This window comes from Lissotriton helveticus, chromosome 1_1, assembly GCF_964261635.1.
Source record: "Lissotriton helveticus chromosome 1_1, aLisHel1.1, whole genome shotgun sequence".
NCBI lineage: Eukaryota > Metazoa > Chordata > Amphibia > Caudata > Salamandridae > Lissotriton > Lissotriton helveticus.
In genome coordinates, this window is record NC_136057.1 from 371205441 (window position 1) to 371225680 (window position 20240).

At 48.0% G+C, this 20240-nt stretch overlaps 1 protein-coding gene across 10 annotated transcripts in view; it reads right to left on the reverse strand.

Annotated features, from left to right (window-relative positions):
- Positions 1-20240, reverse strand: part of ERC1 (ELKS/RAB6-interacting/CAST family member 1) — a 2156751-nt gene that overhangs the window by 1260342 nt on the left and 876169 nt on the right. For all 10 annotated transcript variants that reach the window (XM_078673690.1, XM_078673694.1, XM_078673688.1 and 7 more), the window contains one exon: positions 11941-12078. In XM_078673690.1, coding sequence (XP_078529816.1) covers positions 11941-12078 — 138 coding nt within the window. The remainder of the gene's footprint in view (positions 1-11940; positions 12079-20240) is intronic.

The following is a 20240-nucleotide window of genomic DNA, read 5'->3' on the forward strand; positions in this document are numbered from 1 at the left end:
CGCGATGTATGTTATGTGCGGACAATTTGTAGGATTGGGGGTAAGAAAATCCCAAGTTATTGGAATCCCTCTGGAGCAATATGCAAGTCTCCAAGTAGCGGTGGCCAGTCCATGTCTTGCACTGGGCTGTATAGTATGGATTTATGGTAATTGACCTTACACCCTGAAAACCGGCCCTATTCCTCCAGGATGTGGAATACTGTGGGAATCGTTATAGCTAGGTTTGTGGTAAATAAAAGGATATCATCTGCTTATAATGAGATTTTTTCCTCCCTTTGGTCGTCAATTGTAGTCTGGAAGCCATGTACCCCCGGGTGCTGTCTGATTATACATGCTAGGGGTTCTTTCACCAATGCGAACAACAGTGGGGAATGATGACATCCCTGCCTGGTTCCACGGAAGTTCAGAAATGCAGGGAGAGCCTGCTGTTGACTCGTACCGCTGCTCTCGGTTCTGTATATAAGAGGACAACCCACTTCCGGCATCCAGGAAAGGTAAGTGTACAGCATCAAAATCCTTCTCTGCATCTAATGCCAGACAGGCATGCGGAGCGATGCAGTTCCTAACGGCAATCACCCTGTTATGCGCTCGTCGGAGGTTCCATCTAGTCGCCCGACCTGGCATGAAACCAGATTGGTCACAGTGAATGAGGGTTGTGATAAAGTTCATGAGGCGCATGGCCAGGATATTGCAAGTATTTTGACCTCCTTGTTCAACAGGGAACTTGGGAGGTAGGAATCACACTTGCGTCTAGGCTTGCCCTCCTTCAGGGGAGAGTCCGTTTGGGCCGGAGTTCTGCCAGGTCTTAACATGTTCACTGCATCCCCCACTTCTACCAACATCAGATCTTCCTTTAGTGTCTTCATGTCGTCCTCATCTATTCTAGGAGTATTACTAAACGTCTTCCTACCATAGAAGTCTGCATAATGTTGGGCAAATGCTAATGCTATCTGTGTGTCCGTGATATGAGTCTCCCCCCGACTGTCCACAATAGAATCAATTCATCTGGCATCAGTTTCTTTTATGCTGGCCTTGTCCCCCACCTCGTATAAACGATACTGTGTTGTTAGTCTCTGGTTCTTTGCTTCTTCCTGGGCCAATTCACGGTATTCTGTCCTTAAGGCTTCTAGTTGTCAGGCTGTCAATGGGTCTGGCTTATCTAAAGCATTCCTCTCTAGGGTAAGTAATTGGCATTCCATCTGCTCTAGCTGTTACTGCTCTTCTTCTTTTCCCATGATATCTGGTTCGGAGCCCTGTCCCGCAATATGGTTTTGTATACCTCCCAAAGTGTGGTCCCAGAATCCACAGTGCTTAGATTGTCCTAAAAGAACATTTTGGTGTCAGTCCGGAGACCTTTTAGAATTACATCTTTGTGTAGATTTCAAGCATCGAGTTTCTAGGTGGGACGGAAATCTCGAGTCGTACTGACACCAGTAGCGGTGAGTGGTCTTACAGGCCCCTAGTGAGGTAGTCCGTTCGGCCAACTACCCCCAGCTCTCCCTTGGGGACAAAAATATAGTCCAGCCTGGAGTATACCCCGTGCGCCCCGGAGAAGTAGGAATATAGTCAGCTGCTCGGGTGCTGAGACCTCCATACTTCGGTAAGCCAAAGAGTGTCTGCAAAACGGCCCAGGGGTGTGGTGTCAGCGGTTTTGTCTAATCTTCCTCACCGGTCCATCTTAGTGTTGATGACATTGTTAAAGTCTCCCCCTTTTACATGGAAGGACATGGGGGTCTCCAGGAGAATATCAGCTACCTTAAGGAGCACAGGGGATTGCAGTCAAGGGGGTATGTGCAGACAATGGTGATATTACGTCTGCCCCATGTTCCCGTTACCCCCACAAACCTACCATCTGGATCTACCCATTTACCGGTTGTTTCAAAGGGGGATGATTTCTTGATCAGGATATGAACACCTCTTGAGTCGGATGTGAAGCCGGCATGTACCAAAACTGTGTACACTGCCCTCCCAAGGAAGTGGAATTGTGTTCCCAGTAGGTGTATTTCCTGGAGTAGTACCACATCTGGGTGCAGATGTTTTATGTATTGTGCAACCAGCCCACGTTTAATCCTGTCTCTTAGGCTGTTAACATTCCAAGTTAGCACTAAGAGGGTCTGATCTTCTATGTGGGATGACATGGATAGCGCAGTGTTAAAGGGTCACTCTTGTCTAAGTACACCCCTGTCTATATACGGGTCCCCCAAATTGAGCATGTAGTGTTAATCGGTCTAATGCAATCAACATAAACTTGTGCAATAACAATCCCTTCTCCCCTCCCCTCCAACCCCACCCCCCTTACCGTGTCCTCTACACTCAAACCCATAGTGATAAAACAACCTAGTGTAGGTAAAGACAGACAGGTCTGTCGCCCACCTCCATAAGATTACGATAGCAACACCCTACAATATCCCACGACACAACTTGTATAGAGAAGTGCGAGAAACGAGTCCATAGCGGGTCTCTCTTCAGGTCTGTTCTTAGTAGTGCTGCCAAAAGGGGCGGGCAGCATGTTACGGTGCTTAACTTTAGAGCTTACCAGTACCCAGCCGGTTAAAAGATGCCAGGTTTTAGCATTCAGGAGAATGAAGTCTGAACAGTTAATTGTCTCCCATAGGAAGAGGGTGGCCACCCTCCGCGGATGTTACCTCTGCGACCAAGGGGTGAGTACTCTCGTCCCCGAAAGAGTCCCCGAGGTCCCAGAGTCCACCAGTGTGTCTCGCCGACTGGACCTATCCATCTCCACGTCGCCCCTCGTCTCGATACGGGCCAACTTATTTACAAGTTCTTCTGATTTATTGCTAGACCTTCTGAGTACATAGGGCATCGCCTAGCCCGTTCTCCTTGAGCCAGCTTTGCTTCTTCTGATCCTGCGCTGCCCGTCTGTTAATCCGGTCCCGGAATCCCGGGGCTGGCTGCTGTCTCTAGTCTGTTTCCCAGGGGCGCGAAGGATAGGCCGGTCCTCTATCCACACATCATCTGTAGTCTGAAAGAAGTGTGCCTTGCCCTTATAACGAACCTTCAGTTTTGCTATGAAAAGTAACATATAATGTAGTTGCATTGTCCTTAGTTTGGCTTTGAGAGAGTCGAAGATCCTCCTCTGCCGCTGTTCATCCCTGCTATAATCTGGGAAAATCAAGATCTTGGAGTTCTCATGTCTGATTTACCCCAGCCTGCGTGACTCGCGCAGAATCATGTCTCGATCTAAAAAGTTGAGGATTTTTACTATGATAGTCTTTGGTGGGGTACCGGGCAGAGGCCTTGCATTCAGGGCTCTGTGTGCCCATTTGAGCACAAAGCAGGTAGAGAAGTGTTCAGCTGGACTGATGGTTCCCAGCCATGCGGTCAGGAATGCAGGCAGGTCAGGCCACTCGACCCCCTCCGGAAAACCCATGAAGCTATGGTTATTTCTACGCGCCCTGTTTTTGTCATCGATACACCATTGCAGGTTGCTGTTTGAGCCACGGAGTTCCAATACTTCTTATGGCAAATCTTTGAAAGAGTCCTCTACTTCTGAGACTCGATTCTCTGTCTCCGTGACTCGTTCGGAGACATTCCAGAGGTCATGCATTAACAATATAACCTCAGACATACCTCTCCAATCCTGTTTTCCAGTGCTTCTCTGGATGACTGTATGGCTAAGAGTATGGTAACGGCATCCGGTAGGGGCAACGCATTATCCTGTGGAGTAATTACTTTAGTGTATTTGTCCATTTTCCCCTGCCTGGGGTGTTTCGGATCCTTGTCTTTAGTCATTTTGAGCAGAGGGGGGAATCCTGGTGTCAAGCCCAACCGCGAACACTCTTCTGTTTTCGGATGGGTCCGGTAATCCCTGAAGAACAGTCCGGCTTCAACTCCCTCCTCAAAGTGAGTGGGGGACAACACTAGGTAGCACCCAGCATGGGTCCAGCAAGCCGCAGATCCAGGAGGCCCGGGGACTGCACACTCACCACGGGGACGCACAACAGCCGTGCCCACGCCGATCAGACAGTCCACACAGAGGGCGCCTGTCCTCCGCGGCAGTCGTAGGGTCTACTCAGCGGGGAGGCTTCGTGGACATTCAATCAACGTCTGGTCTCTGCTCATCAGTGGTGTTGTCGGGGGGGAGTCCAGGGTGGGTGGGAGCGAGGGTGGATCAGGGACGATCAACACCAAGCGTGACACTGGGAGGCTGCAGTCCCAAGAAGCCCGTGGTCCGCACACAACGCGGCGATGTGTCGCAGTTGCTCCCGCCCCACTCAGGCAGTCCACACAGGGGGGCATCCACTCACACCGTCGCCGGAGGGTGCATTCGGAAGGCAGGACAGTCCTCCAACGTGGTGCGGAGCAGGGCCACACACTGGGAACCCTGCCCCGGAGCTCCGGGCCCAGTCAGGCCTTGTCGGGTCTCCTCACAACCACAGTCTGGGCCTGGCAGAGGCGCGACCAGCTGGAGGGGCAGAGGCATGCAAGGCGGCACTCTCGCCCGATGAGGCACACTGGTGAGTCCTTGGCCCCCAGAGGTTTTCCGTTTCGATGGGAGGGACCGCTCACACAGAGAGCTCCACGCAGGAAGATGACAATGTGACGCCTCATTCAGTTGCAACATCCAGGCCTCCATCACCCTTTATCTCGGTTCATGGGAAGGAGGGGGGTGATTCGGGCAGAATACTTGTGCTCCAGGCACACTGGGATCTGGAATGATACCCCGTTCTTCGGAGTCCGTCCGACAGTGTTGATTACCAGGGCCGCACGTCCGCCATTTTCCTCATTGACCCAATGCTCTGGCACGGACTTTGCGACATCTCTGGATTCTGTAACTGCGCACTCCACAGGGGAATTTAGTCGACCTGTTTCCCTTCAGGGTGGGTTTTAGGAGTGTACATTGGTTTCAGGCTCGTACACTGGCAGGATTAAAGCAGGATTACAGCTCCGGCCAGGAGCTTAGAGATGGCACATCTTACTTTTCCATGTTACAGGCCATGCCCCCCAAAAAAAGCCCTGATAGTCTTATTCACCAAGTGTCATACACAAAAAGCCTGATGCAAAGGGAACAAGACTTTGTCCTGTCATATTTCTTAAAATAAAACCTGGGTACTTTGTGTGGTAATTTTACCTCCCTTGGAAAGTACCACACCCTCTTCATAGATCTTCTAAATAGTTTGCGTGACTACCCTGTAGCTAGTAGCTTGTGTGGTAAGCTCTCTGCATCTCTGAAGAAATCTTGCTTGAAGAAACAGTTTCTTCTTTTGCGTAGAAATTTGGAATAAGGGTTCTGGGATGATGCCTGGAATAAGCTAGGAGTATTTTTCTCTCTGTGGCCTTCCTGTACTATGATGTGTACAGTGCTCCCTCATATGTTCTAATAATGCGGTAAAGGAATTACATCTCTTTATTGTTATCTTCCAAGATGTATTTTAGTCCCTTTCAGTGGGTGTTCAGCCAATCAAGGAATTCTTTCAGGGGGTCCGTGCTACCCCTCCAGATGCAAAAATATATCAACAATATAGCTTTTCCATACTAATATACGGTCATGGAAAAAGGGTTGGTGTTGGACAAAATGGTCTCTGTCTCAGGATTGTCCATAAACAGAATGGCAAAAATAGGAGCATTGACCGTGTCCATGGATGTCCCTTTAATATGTTTGTAAAAATCCCCATTAAACTGGAAAATGTTTCTCGTAAGTTTCAGGTGCAACAAGTCAATAATAAAGGCAGTAGGTACCTGGTGGGGACATGTTCTTTCGTCTAGGGTTTGCTTGATGACCTCAATAAAATCATCTTGAGGGATATTGGTGTACAAAGATTCATTACCCTTTGTATATAAAAGTTCAAAGGCAAGATATTCAAACTGATTGATTAGTTCCATGCTGTCATGGACATTGTGGTTGGTACAAAGTGTTGGGGAAAAAAAACCCATGTCACGCCCCATGGGTTCTAAAATGGAGCCACATCCTGTTATAATGGGTCTTCCGGGGGTGATTTTTGGTCCTTGTGTACCTTGAGCAAGGTATACAAAACCAGAATGCGTGGAGTCTTAGTGTCAAGGAATAAGTATTCATTTTGGTTGATGAAGTTTCATCTCTACCTTTGCCTTTAATTTCTGCAATTCTGGCCTGCAGTTCTCTATGTTGGATCACTGCTAATTCTTAAATAGTGCTCAGTATTGGAAATCTGCCTGATAATCTCAACTTTGTACTTGTCCATATCCTGGATTACTATCCTACCACCCTTGTCTGCAGGTTTAATGATCAAGGACTTGTTTTGTTTGGGGTTTGTGAGAGCCTGCTTTTCAGATAAAGAAATGTTGTATGGTGTGAATGTCCTTTAGTGTTCTCGGCGTACAGTGTCCCATAGTACAAGTTTCTCAAAAGTAGGTACCTCGGGCAGAATGGAATTGTTGGGTGGTGAGAAGTTAGTGGAAGGACGAAAATTGGGGTTTGGCATTAATTGGGGCTTACGGGTAACCTCTCTGCAAAGAATATGTGCAACCTAATCTTCCTGAAAAACATATATAGTTTGGGTTGGAGGTCTAAAATAATAGGGCTTGTGGTGGGTACAAATGAGGGGCCTTTACTCTAAAAGTGCATTCTCTGTAGAAGACAAGCAATGTGTGGACAGATTAAATATGGGAAAGGTCTGTGAAGTATCAGAGTGATTGCTGAAGGACACGTGTACCAGAGTATTATCAGTATCCATGTCGCCTGGTGTGTTGAACCTGCACTGCCCTCTTCCCCTTCTGGGTGGCCCCCGGTAGGCCCCTGCCTAAAATAATGGGGTTTGGTGTAGTGGTAGCTGAGCTGGGGCACTCACCAGGGTCTGGATTATCAGAGTTATCAGATGATTCTTCAGAAGTGTCGCGGAAAGTCCCAAGTTTGGTCTGCTAATTAAGTCTTCCCCAAGGTCACCCAAAACTGGGGTTTGAAATTTCCCTATTGATATAAAAATCTTCGTTTGAATAGGAATAGGTTTTCGCTTTCCTATAGTTACGTATGACCCTCTTTACATTGTTGGATTGCTTCTCCTGCTCAAGCCTGTTGAATTCTGAAATGGTTTTCTCAATTTTGTCTAGTAAGTTTTTAATCAGTGATTAAATTGGATTCCCTAATATGTTTTCCGAGATCTGAGATATCTTCCAGGAATTTCTTGGAATGTTCTATTGCTGTATCAATGCCCAGCACCATCTAGTAGCACGAGCAGGTGGTTCCAAGGTAACTGAAACCTTGTTTATACTTTTTATCCTCTGTAAATTCACCTGGGATACTGTTTACTTGGAGTCCTCGGGGGATTGTATCTGATTTCAAAAATTATATAGGGGAACTGGCTAGCACTTGTAGACGTGTCTAGATTTTCACATTCCCATTAGCAATGGGCATATGCAATTCTTTTGGATTACAATTTTAGGTAAAAACGATCAACACATTTGCCACATATTCATCCTCAACTTAGCTTCTAAAGATTTTACAAAGGTGCTCCCTTCTTGGGCATCCCATATTTGCTTTCAGGGTGTTCGCTTGTACCCACAATGGCTATAACTATTCATATAATGAAGAATTTGCGAGATGACAACATGTGTATTGAGCCCTGAAGAAGTCCCTGGCAGACGAAACGTGTTTGCTACTGCACAATTGATTTGATTTTAAGAAAAAGATGATGAATAAAGATTTATTGGAAAAAGAAATCACTTTCACATTTGTTTATTGAGATCATAAGATGACAATGACTTATAATTACAAATTGTGTATTATGGACTGAAGACTTATGATGCACATTTAATTGATCTTGAAATTGAGTGCAGAATCACCACTTCGGATGTTCATTTTGGGAAGTAATTCCCTTTTAGAGGTGTAGAAGAGTCGCACTTCTGGTTTGTTGCACTTCTGTGAGCCTTATTGCACTCCTTTTATTCTGTGCTTATGGTGCAGGACTTGTGTGCCTTGATCCTCCCCCTTTGCTAGATAATAAATGGCTATGATCAGGGGTAACCTCTGCAATGGCAACAAGTGAGACTTTGGCTTACTAATCGAGAACTTCAATCATGTCAATCAGTTCAACATCGTATGGGGTTGGTCCACCAGTTTTCGGTATAAGGGGAAACTTATATCTTCATCCTTTGAGGATGGGCGGCAACCACTACGGCAGAGGTTAGCACAGCAGGCTGAAAATGATCCTGGCTGACCTTGAACCACAGGCAGCATCTATGGAACTGCAGGACAATCAAATCAAAGTTCAAGGAGACCATACAGTAGCTTGGATCCAAGGCAGACAAAACGTGACCCAAAGTAAGCATTTTGAAGTTGTCCTTCCAGAGGAAGGTATTGAGAAGGCAAAGATCTAAAATAGGACAAATTCCTTCATCATTATATGGCTTGAGGAAGTAGTAGGAGCGGCAACCCGTCCCCACTTCCAAGGACTGCACCCTTTGGATGGTCCCTTTGGGCAGCAGGGCATTATCTTGCAGCCAGATGGATAGGCGCTTCTCCGAAAACCACTCTGATGTGGGAGGAAGTTGTTCTGGGTTGGAATTGAATGACATAGCTCTTTTGGATGATGTGGAGGAACCATCTATCATGGTCTACCACCTTGGAAGACAATAGCTGTTCCTGCCTCCCACAGGGTGGTTGTGTGCCTTTAAGTGCAAGCTAAAGCGGCTTGGAGGCTGATGCCCCATGAACCACAGTGGAACAGTGTCACTGGTGGCCTGCAAGATGAGTGCCTGATCCCCATCCTCACTTCCAAAAGGAGTGGGGTGACTGCTGTGGTGGTTGTGAGGATTGAGGGTGCATATATGCCAGGTTACTTAAGTAGCCTAAAAAGGTCTGCTTTCCAAACAAAACAAAAAAAATCAACTCCCTGTCTGGAGGGGTCATAGTAAACGTATTAGGGGTGACTTTGCTGGTGGAATATTGGACCTCCAAATTCTCAGAAGTAGGGTGGTGTGTAAGAAAGTCATGGTCACCCAGTGCAAGTCTGTGGCACTTAGCCACCTGCTGTTTAGAGCAAGGCTTCTCCCAAATACCCTTAAGGCTGTCAAGTCAGTTCTGCATTAACTGAAAGCAAAGGCTCAAATGAGGGTGGCGTAGGGTGCAAAGCCTCTGTAAGGACATTTGTCTTTTTCCAAACGAAGGGAGCTGAAGGTCCAGTATCTCAGCTGCAAGTCTTATTACCTCAACAAATAAAGCACTCTCTTCCACTGGGGGTCTGAGGAGCAAAACTAACCCTGCATCATGGGAGGTGCCCAGCCCACTAGCCTCCTGTAAGGCAATATAAATAGCATCACCATCGTAGTGTGGCAATACATAATCCCCATCATCACCATTGCCCATATAATGTTTATTAGAATCTGAACCAAAGTGGTGATGAAGCCTCTGCAGCAGGCATTGTGGAAGAGAAAATGTTATGTCTGAATAGGACACTGGGACTGGATTCGCTGAAACAGAGTCAAAACCCAATGTCACTAATCTCAGGGGATCTGGCTCGAGTTTGCACATCAGAGTCGACAGAGGCTTGACCTATGGGATGCTGTCAGTAGAGAAGGAACTGTTGCAGCTCTTGGAGTGGGAATGGAAGTCAGCACAGAAGTAGGTGCAGAATCAGAGGCGGGTTTGAAGGGCACAAACTGTGCAGAGGACAGATCAGCTGGCAGTAAGCAGAGTGGATTCCTGTAGGATTTCTAGGGTCTAAAGGCATGCCAGGAGCTACAACAGTTCCATAAATATGCAGCAATGCCTCCTTAAAGGACTTGCCCTGTGGCAGCGCCACCAAAGGCCCACAGAATTCAGTGGCAAAGGAACAAGTTGTGGAATCAGCTCCACGATCGAGGCTGGGAGCAAGATCTTCTAGCACCGTAACACCATCCTGACTTCTTTTTGCACAGAGAGTGGTGAGATGAAGTCGAGCCCGATTCAACTTATCATTATTCTTGGATTTAGATTTTGGCTTCCTAGATGACTCAGACTGCAAAGAGGACCTGTTGAAGTATCCACCTTAAGAGCGGGAATGAGGCTGCACCCTAGATTTGGAGCAGGATTGGATTTTATGTGAGATCTGTGACTTTTTCTGTGTTCTGTTATGCACAGCTTTGCTTTACAGTCAGGGATCGCCTTCGGTGCACAAGGGCATATTCTTCATACTTCCTGGAGCACAAACACCAGAGGCACACCTCATGCGGGTTAACCACAGACAGGTTCCCAATAGTCATGCTGGCACATTGTTCCTTTACACACTGGAAAAGTATTTTGGGAGGAATTTGTTGACCGACAAAAAGGGAGCAGAGCTTAAGAGCCAAGTGCAAAGGCATGGAAAGAAAGGAACCAAAATCGGCATACAGGACTGGCACCTATATGCGGCTCTGCTCGGTTACTTCTGGGACAGAACGAGCTCAATAGAGAGTCACACAAGGTCAATGGAGAGCCGCACTAGGTCAATGGAGAGATGGATGGGAGCAGTGTTGTAAAAACATCTAAATCCAATCTGGTGCTTGGGGAATATTCTAAAGATAAGGAATGTACGGTTAGAAGTATTAATCAGAAGGAGAAACTCTTGAGGATAAAGAAATTCTATTCCCGATCAAACCTTGGCCTCACTGTCCCGGTGTGACACTGCAGGTGAAATTTCTATCATGTCTCAAAGAAGAAAGGTGGGCCTTAAAATGCTTCACAGACCAAAAATAGAGTCAGCAAACCCTGGCTGCAGCAACAGGCCAAATAGGAAAAACTAAAAATATGGAGTGCCAAGAGAAAATTCTCCAGTTTCAAGACAAGACAGCATCCACAAACCAGACCCAGCCCACGGCTGTTCAGACCACAGGTATATTTGTTTGGACTTTCCCTCCTTTTTCCCCAGAATTACAATCTCAATTACAGTCCCTCAATTATAATTTTTTTACTTGTTAAGATCTGAATGCAAAGCCAATTATTCTGGCTGAATGCCAATAAAAACATAGAACTTATAACTACCATTAAAGGCAAACCTAGTTACAATCATGTTTGCAACCACAATAAATCAATATCATCCTGGTTCTTTCTTTATTTAAAAAAAGTAATAACTGCTAAATACTGGCAATTCCTCCCTGTGCCTGTCAAGGGAACAGAGGTGCAATGAGGTAATATGATTATCACAAGCTTGTATAGTCATTTGTTAAAGTGGGGAAATCAGGATACAAACTTTGGCACCTAAATTCCAAAGTCATCTATTTCGTTCCTAAAAAATGTTGTACTGTCTACATAAATATGACAAAACAAAACTAACTTGTAATTGCAACTAATACCTTGGCTACAAAGTCTCAGATCCTGAACACCAACCTTTGACCGTCTCTAGTCCAGATTCAATCTTAGCTGGAAAGTGTAGATTCCCTAAACATTGGCTTGTGTGTGCTAGATGTATTTACAACCTAAGGCCACACTCCCACACTTTGCATGCCCCAAACACCTTTGAATGGCTTTCAATTACATCAAGAATCAAATCTAAAACCATGTGCCTCATTTACAAAGCAGTGTATGATAAGGGCCTCATCTAATGTCATTATGGGTTTTTGAGTCCCTGACTTGCCAACACCAAGCAGGACCAAGGCTGAGTTGCATATCACTGGTACATGTCTGACTTGGCATGTCGGGCAAGGTTGAAACCACTCCGAGTTATTTGTATGCTGGTTCAAATGGGACATTGCCTAGACTGTTCTTATTGAAACAAGACCAAGGACGATTTGCATGTGGCGGGTTTCAGTTTGAGGTGGCAATGTTGGCAAAGAAACGATGGACTGGGATGCAACCCTGAGCTATTATCAGAAGCTAAGACTAATTCAAGTTCTCTGACATACTGAGATAAATAAAGTAACTTGTATGTGGTACACGACTTGTAGCATAGGTCTGTTTTGTGAAAACTGCTCTCTCCACTGTTGCAGAAATCCTTTCAATAGATGAAACTGCATTATTTTGGCTATTTCATATTAATATATGATACTTACTTTTTCAGCAAGGGCTTCTTCTAGTGTGGTCAAGGCAGTGTCGGTGTTTGATGTGTCGGCCTGCAATGATTTAACTCGCTCCTTCAAATTGGTTAACTGCTTTTCTTTGTCTCTTAATTGTTCCTGAAGGTTTTCAATCTTTAAAGAAAATTAAAAGCGTGTAAGTCAGTGTAGATAAAATTAGGTAACGAGAAGTGCCCAGTTTAAAAACGAGTCTGATGGTTGTAATGAACAAGTTACTTACCTTTGGTAACTATATCTCTGTCAGAGACATACATTAGTTAATGGTTCCTTTCCTTTGAATTACCCCCAGGCGTCAGACTAGATCCAGAGACATTTTTTCGCAGCAGTACCCCTACGCGTCAGTAGGGGGTGTCGGTCGACTCCGTGTTAGTAGTCGCGTCGCCGGGATGACGTTGCTGTGTCTACTTCGATGCCGCCCCTGGGCTCTGAAGTCAGTTCTGACACTACTTTCCATGGCAGAAGCGCAGAGCCATGCAGGACACTGACCACTGGTGCACAGTTCACAGAACGGGGAGGATGGGAGGGGAGGTAAGGAATCTATAATGTATGTCACTTACAGATACATGGTTATGTTATGTTGACTGAATTTGTAGAGCGCAGCGGTAAACCTGGGGTGTCCTGGCGCTATATACTGCCTAGCCGTGGTGGGGAGAGGGTCATTGGGTAAACAACCACGTTTTCAACTCCTTCTTGAAATGAAGGAGATCCGAGGCCTTCCTCAGATGATATGGCAAATCATTCCAAGCCTTAGAAATACATACAATAAAACTCCTGCCTCCCTAATTGGTCTTTTTAATCGTGGGGGTTAGGACCTTTTTTGCTCCAGTCGATCGAAGAGTCCTAGTGGGAACATACCACTTGAACTTATTCTTCAAGTGGCCAGGGCCTATACCATTAAGAGCCTTAAAAGCTGTACATAAGGCCTTAAAGCGAACCCTTTGCTTCACCGGAAGCCAGTGTAGCCTGATTAACTCTTGTTTCACTGAAACGAATTTGGGAGTGCCCGACAGCAGCCTGGCTGCTGCATTTTACGCTATCTGAGGCCTAACTTGTTCATCTGAAAGAGACCATTAGTTATATATTCCTTACCTTAGAATAGATACCCCAGTAATACCTAACTAAGTTCACACCAGGAAGTCCTGGAGAACGGAACGGCCAAAAAAGCAGTCTATCCACACTTGGCTGTCCAGGCAGTGATGCTTAGTAAACGTGTGCAGGGATGCCCACGTGGCTGCCTGGCAGATGTCAACCGGCGGAACTCCACATCCCAAAGCAGTAATAGCTGCCATCGCACTGGTAGATTGGGCGCGCAGTCCTACTGGAGGGTCCCTTTTAGCCAAAGAATAACAGATCTTAATGCATAGGATGACCCACCGAGAGATGGTACGTTTGTGCACTTCCTTGTGCGGTCAAGTTAGAAAGAGCACGCACGTTTGGGGTCCAGATGGTGGAGTATCTCCTCCTCTTTGGAAGGGTGCGGAGGCGGGAAGAAGGTGGGCAATGTGATGATCTGACCTATGTGGAAAGAGGTGACTAGAACGGAGGACTACTTTGGCCGGATGGACAGCAAGAAAGGGAGGTCTGGAAGATAAGGCTTGAAGCTCACTCACCCTGCGAGCAGACGTGATCGCAAGCAAGAAAGCAGTCTTTAAAGTAAGGAGACAAAGAGGTCAATTATCTAGTGGCTCAAAGGGAGCACACAAGATAAGTGTGGACGAGATTCGAGTCCCACTAGGGCATTACGAAAGGAGGAGGAAAGATGAGTAATGCCCTTCAGAAATCTATTAACAATTGGGACTTGAAAAGAGAAGGCTGATCAGGAAGGCGAAGAAAGGCAGAGATGGCCGAAAGATAGCATATAAGAGTGCCCAGAGCAGAGCCCTGCTGGGCCAAAGAAAGAATGAAGAGGAGAACCTTTGAAAGAGGGGCAGAAAGGAAATCCACAGCCTTTGCTGTGCACCATACCACAAATTTGTTCCATCTACAGGCATATACCGTTTTAGTGGAGAGACGCCTGGCTGCCATGATGATATTACAGACTTCGGGAGGAAGGTAAAAAGCTGTCAACTGTCGCTGCTCAATCTCTACGCAAGGAGGTGGAGACTGGACAGATTTGGGTGGAGGACTGTCCCCTCCTGCTGCGACAGAAGATCCTCCCGAAGAGGCAGTCTGATCAAAGGATGAATGGACAGGTTTAAGAGCTCCGGGGACCAGACTCCTTGGGCCCAGTCTGGAGCCACAAGAATTACTTCGGCCCGTTCGCGCTTGATCTTCTTCAGCACTCTGTGTAGAGGTGGAAAGGCATACAGGAGGCCGTAATTCCACTTGCGACGAAAGGCATTACTGAGCGAGTGCTGCCTTGGAAACTCCAACACACAGAACTGCTGACATTGCACGTTCTCTTTGTTGGCGAATAGGTTTAACTAAGGCTCTCCCCACTGCTAAAAGAGACCTTGCACCACCTCCGAGTTAAGACGCCATTCGTGATCCATCATGCACCGGCGACTGAGTTTTTCCACCATGGCATTCGCCGTGGTGGTCAGGAAATCTGCCAGGTGTTAAACTACCAGGGATATGCCTGGATGTTCCAGCCATGGCCGAAGGCAAATAGTCTCTTGACATAGGGTCAACAAACCCATCCCGCCCTGTTTGTTGCAGTACCACATGGTGGTGGTGTTGTCCGTGAACACCTGCACTACTCTTCTTTGACAGAGGGAAGGAATGCCTTCAGGGCAAGACAAATTGCCCGAAGCTCCAGAAGGTTGATGTAGAGCCCGGACTCCGCCAGAGACCTCTGATCTCTGCCTCCCCTATGTGGCCGCCCCATCCCAGAAGTGATGAATCTATCACTACTGTGACCTCTGGTTGAGGAAGGGAGAAGGATCTACCAGTGACACAATCTTGGTCCGTGAGCCACCACTGAAACTAACTTGCAGTCACCTCTGAGATCTAGACGACATCGGAAAGATTCCCCTGATGCTGTGCCCACTGGAACTTCAGGTCCCACTGCAGAGCCCGCTTATGCCATCTGGCATGATCCACCAGCAGGAGGCCATGAGGCCCAGCAGCCTCAGGGTCATTCTCACCAAAATCCGGGATAGAGGCTGAAACATTGGTATCATAGCCCAAATATCCTGGACTCGCTGCTGGAGAGGATCGACCTGAAACTGTGCTGTGTCCCGAACGCACAGATGAAAAAAAGGCTTCTGAAAGGGAATTTGGTGTGACTTTGGCACATTGATAGTGAACCCCAGCAAATGCAGGAGGTCTGCTGGAGGTGGGAGACGACAGCCTGGGCGAGCCCGCCTTCAAAAGCCAGTCGTTGGGATAGGGAAAGACTGGAATGACTAATCTGCGCAGATGAGCTGCGACCACTGCCATCACTTTCGTGAACACCTGAAGCGCGCTGGTACGGCCAAAGGGAAGCACAGTAAACTGAAAATGCTTGGTCCTACCGTTACCCGTAGGTAACACCAGTGGGCAGGCAAGACAGGGATGTGAAAATAAGCATCCTGCAAGTCCAACGCTACCATCCAGTCTCCAGGGTCGTGGGCAGACAAGACCTGAGCCATGGTTGACATCTTGAACTTAACCTTCCGGAGGTAGCGGTTGACATCCTTGAGGTCCAAGATAGGATGCAGGCCTTTGTCCTGGGTTACCAAGAAGTAGTGGGAGTAGCAACCACTATCTACTTCTGGCACAGAGATACGTTCAATAGCTCACTTGGCCAAGAGAGCTGCAACTTCCTGGCAGAGAAGGGCCAAATGATCGTCCGACATACGATGGAGTGTCGGTGGCATGGAGGGAGAGGTAGTCTCGAAGGGAAGGTAGTAGCCCCTTCGGACTATATGTAAAACCCACCTGGCCGATGCGATTTTGTGCCAGTGGGGGAGTTGATGGTGGATCCTGCCGCCCACTGGCAACCGGAGGCCCTGAAAGGTCGGACTAGAAAGGCTTGGAGGCTGCTGCAGAGGGGGCACTGGTGGACTGGCCCCCATACCCACGACGCTGGGTCCCACGTCCCCGGCCATGCAGAGGTTGGGTAGCTTGCGCTGGCCTGTGGCTCTGGGTGGAACATGGTGGGCCACCCCTTCCGTAGCCACGAAAGGGGCGAAAGGCAGACTGCATGGAACAGGAAGAGGCTGCGAGCCCCAAGGATCTGGCCATAGCCCTAGAGTTCTTGAAACGCTCGAGCACATTGTCCGCCTTGTCACCAAACAGGTGACGGCCACCAAAGGGAATGTCCAAAAGGGTAGATTGGACATCCCCAGAGAAGCTAGACTTTTCTCAGGCAGGTGTAGCGCCTCAGGGATACTGACGTGGAAACCGTTCTACACATCGAGTCGGCGGTATCCAGCCTACACCGGATGGTGAACTTTGCTGTGTCTGGACCCTCAGCAACAGCGTCGGTGAGCATGGCCAGGCCTCCTCCAGGCACTGTGGCAGCACTTGTGCGAGCTGTATCCCACACCGTGTGGGTATAACAGCCCAAGAGACATGCGGTGTTCACCGACCGCAGACATAAGCTGGCGGAAGAAAACGTCTTCCCAAGATGGTCCAGCTTCTTTGAGACCCTATCTGGGGGAGCAGTAGGGAATGCACCCTTTGAGGATGAACCTTGCACCACCAAGCTCTCATGGGTAGGGTGTTGGGAGAGGAAAAGTGGGTCGCCTGGGGACAGTCGGTGGCATTAGGCATTCATCCTGTCCACAGGAAGCCCTGTGCTGGGCTTGAACCCAGTGCCCAGAAGGTTGTCGGTGAGGGCTTCATGAAAAGGCAGCATGGGCTACGAAGAGGCTGCTGCCAGCTGGTGCACCTCAGTCAGGAGGCTAGTCCTGACAGCCACTGTAGGAAGCTCGAGGCCCAAGGCCTCAGCCACCCTACGCAATTCCACAGCGTAGGAAGCTCCCTCCTCCATACCCACGGTAAGGGGGGGAAATCATATTAAAGTCTGGGGAGGTATCCAGACCACTGGCATCACCCAAGTCCTCTCTCCAGTGCGGTTCCTCGAGTTGATGTGCTAGAGGGTCAACAGACTCCTCCCAGTCCTCCTCACCCTCCTCTGGCTGCCACTCAGGGCGGTACGGAACGCCAGGAATTAACAGTAGGACAAAAGTACCCTCGGCGCCGGTACCGATGTCGGTCCGGCACCGTGTCCACATCAGGGATGAGACTGGGTCCATGCCGGTTGGGGGCACAACCGGCATCTGGGCGTCGTCACAGGGATCGGCGCCGGAGAAGGTACCGTTAGGTTGACCAGCAACGATCCAGATCCAGCCGTGGATCCATGGGGGCCCTGCGGCGCTGAGGCCGGAGCAGCCGGCATTGAAGGCCCAGGGCCCCCAGCAGAGTCCACGAGGCGCGCTGGTGGAGTCGGGCTGCCTAAAGATGCTGTGAAGCGCTTCATAGAAAGCTCGCAGATGGGCAGGGGATGCTCCGGTGGGGGAAAGGGAGGGAACAGCGGAGCCGTCCCAAGGGGCTTCGTGGAAGAAGCGGAGAGCGATGATTCTCCGGGTCCCGCGTCGCGTTTGCCAACAGACGGACGGACGGGCGAAGAGCGACGATGCTTCTTTGCCTTCTTCTGGTGCTTCGACTTACCCGAGGAGTGTAAAGACTTCGATGACGAGTGGTGATAGCTCTGCAACCGGTCCCGCGGCCCTCCCCTCGACCAGGACCTCTAGCGGCACGGAGCATGACTTCGGGTCGTGGTCACGCTCCAGGCACCAAAGACACACAAGGTGCAGATCAGTGACCGACATCAACTTGTAACAGGAGCCACAAGGCTTGAAACCAGGCCGACGGCTAAACATCCCTCATGTACCAGGAGGTGTAAGACTTCAAAAGACGCTGCGACAAAGTAAAAAAAAGGATAGTCAAAAAGTGACTACGGGGCACGCTCTCTCCAGATCTGTGCTGGCTGCCACGGAAAATGAAAGAACTGAGGTCAGCGCGCAGGGGCGGCATCTAAGTAGACAAATATCCTGTAAACGACGACGCCAATGATGAACGCAGAGTCGACCGATGCCACCTAGAGACGCGCAGGGGTACTGCTCTGAAAAAAGTTCGCTGGATCCAGTCTGGGGCATGGAGGTAAATCTAAGATAAGAAATATATAACTGATGGTCTCTTTCAGATATAGACAGCAACTGATCACTATTAAGTCATTTTTACTGTACTGTACCATCTTTGCATCAGTAATTATTTTGCTAAGAGACAGTTCAACTTAACATAAAAATAAACATATCATCTACAACATCCTCTCACAATTAGTACAACGGCAATACATCCATTAACTTCACATTTACATAACACGAAACACGCTAAAACAAATTCAAGAATATAACAAGATTTTCGGCAGTATATACGTAGTGATTTCTCCCTCACGTTTTCAGGTAGCACGAATGATGGTTGTCTTACTCATCCAACTCCTTGTAGAGTTTTAAAGAAATTCTACAAACACTAAGTTTAGTCTGAGTCCTTGAATGTCAGTTGGTTCTGAACTCAGTTACATGACCCTCGAGGATTATATGACAAGTGTGTGAAGGTACCCAAACTTCAACGGTGCTGGAAGCTTGACTAGGGTCAATACAAAACTATACCACATTTCTTAACATAACAAACAGCTTTTTTTCCTGTTTGCCTGGAAAGTGCTGCTGCAGGTCCAGGGCTAGCTGTATGGATAGTTTTGGGCTGTAAGCTTGTTGTACACGGGGTTACACATGAAACATAATGCAGAGTAACATCATTAGTAAGTGACAAATTATATACTAGAGGAGAGCTACATACAGCCAGGACTGAGAAACCGGGACTAAACATTTTCATACCGCCCTTGATTCCCCGGTCTTCTTCCATATAATTACCTAAATGCATAAGATACACGACAACCATGAAAGTCTGCCCTTGCTTAACTGTAATTCAAAGATTTGATGGTGCAGATTGCATACAAGCTGCTTGATCAGGCACATTACCGAGATGTACTGCTCTCATGCTGCAAAGACTGGACAGTTGGTATTTCGGTACTTGATATTTTTTAATGAACAATAGACATACTTTCTTCTGTTTTTTCATACTCTTATTGGGATATGTAATGCTGATTTCCAAACATGTTTCTTATCTGGGATATTCACAGAAGAATGCTGCAGCACTATATATCCACTAGACAAAACAAGCATTTGCAAAGCCAATAGGTCTCACCTATGCGAGAGCTATTGGCTTTGGCAATGTGCTTAGCCATTTTGTTCACCAGTGAGGCTGCTGTTCAGCTTGGCTAAATGTTGAAGTGGTAGAGTGGAATGGGGTAGATTGGATTGGGGTAGAGTGGAATGGGGTAGAGTAGATTGGTGCAGAGTTCAGTGGGGGTAGAGTGGGCTAGAATGGAGTAAGGTATATTGGTGTATATTGTAGTGGGGTGGAGTGGGGTACCTGGAGTGGGGGAGTTGGGTAGTTGAGTGGGAGAGATTGAGGTGGAGTGGGGGAAATTGGGGTAGCTTAGAGTGGGGTAGTCTGGAGTGGGGAAATCGGGGTAGATTAGGGAAGAGGGGACTGGGGTAGATTCGAGTGGGGTAGATTTTAGTGCAGTCAGGTAGATTAGAGTGGAAGGGTGTAGATTAAAATGGGGTAGATTGGGTGGATCATAGTAGGGTAGAATGGAATGCAGTGGGGGTAGATTAGAGTGAAGGGGAGTGGGGTAGTCTGGAGTGGTGTGGAGTAGATTGGGAAGGGGTGAGTTATATTGGAGTGAGGTACAGTGGAGTGGGGTAGATTGGGATAAATCGGAGTGGGGTAGACTGAATTTGGGGATATTGGGGTGGAGTGGGGAAGACTGGGGTGGAGAGGGGTAGGTTAGAGTGGGGTAGATTAGAGTGAAGTAGGTTGGGGAGAGTGAACTGGGATGGACTGTAGTAGATTTGAGTGGGTATACTGGACTTGGGTGGGGTACACTGGAGTGGGGTGCAGTAGATTGGGTGGATTACAGGAGGGTAGAACGGAATGCAGTGGAGGTAGATTAGCGGGGAGTGTGTTGAGAGGAGTGGGGTTGATTGGAATAGCGTGGATTGGATGGAGTATAGTGGAATGAGGTGAAGTATAGTGGAATGGGGTGGAGTATAGTGGAATGGGGTGGGGTACAGTGGAGTGGGGTAAATTGGAATAAGTGGACTGGGGTGGCGTGGAGTGGACTGGGGTGGCTTGGGGCAGACTGGGGTGGTGTGGAGTACATTACAGCGGGGTAAATTGGGTTAGGGTGGGGCATATTGAAGTGCAGTATACTGGATAGA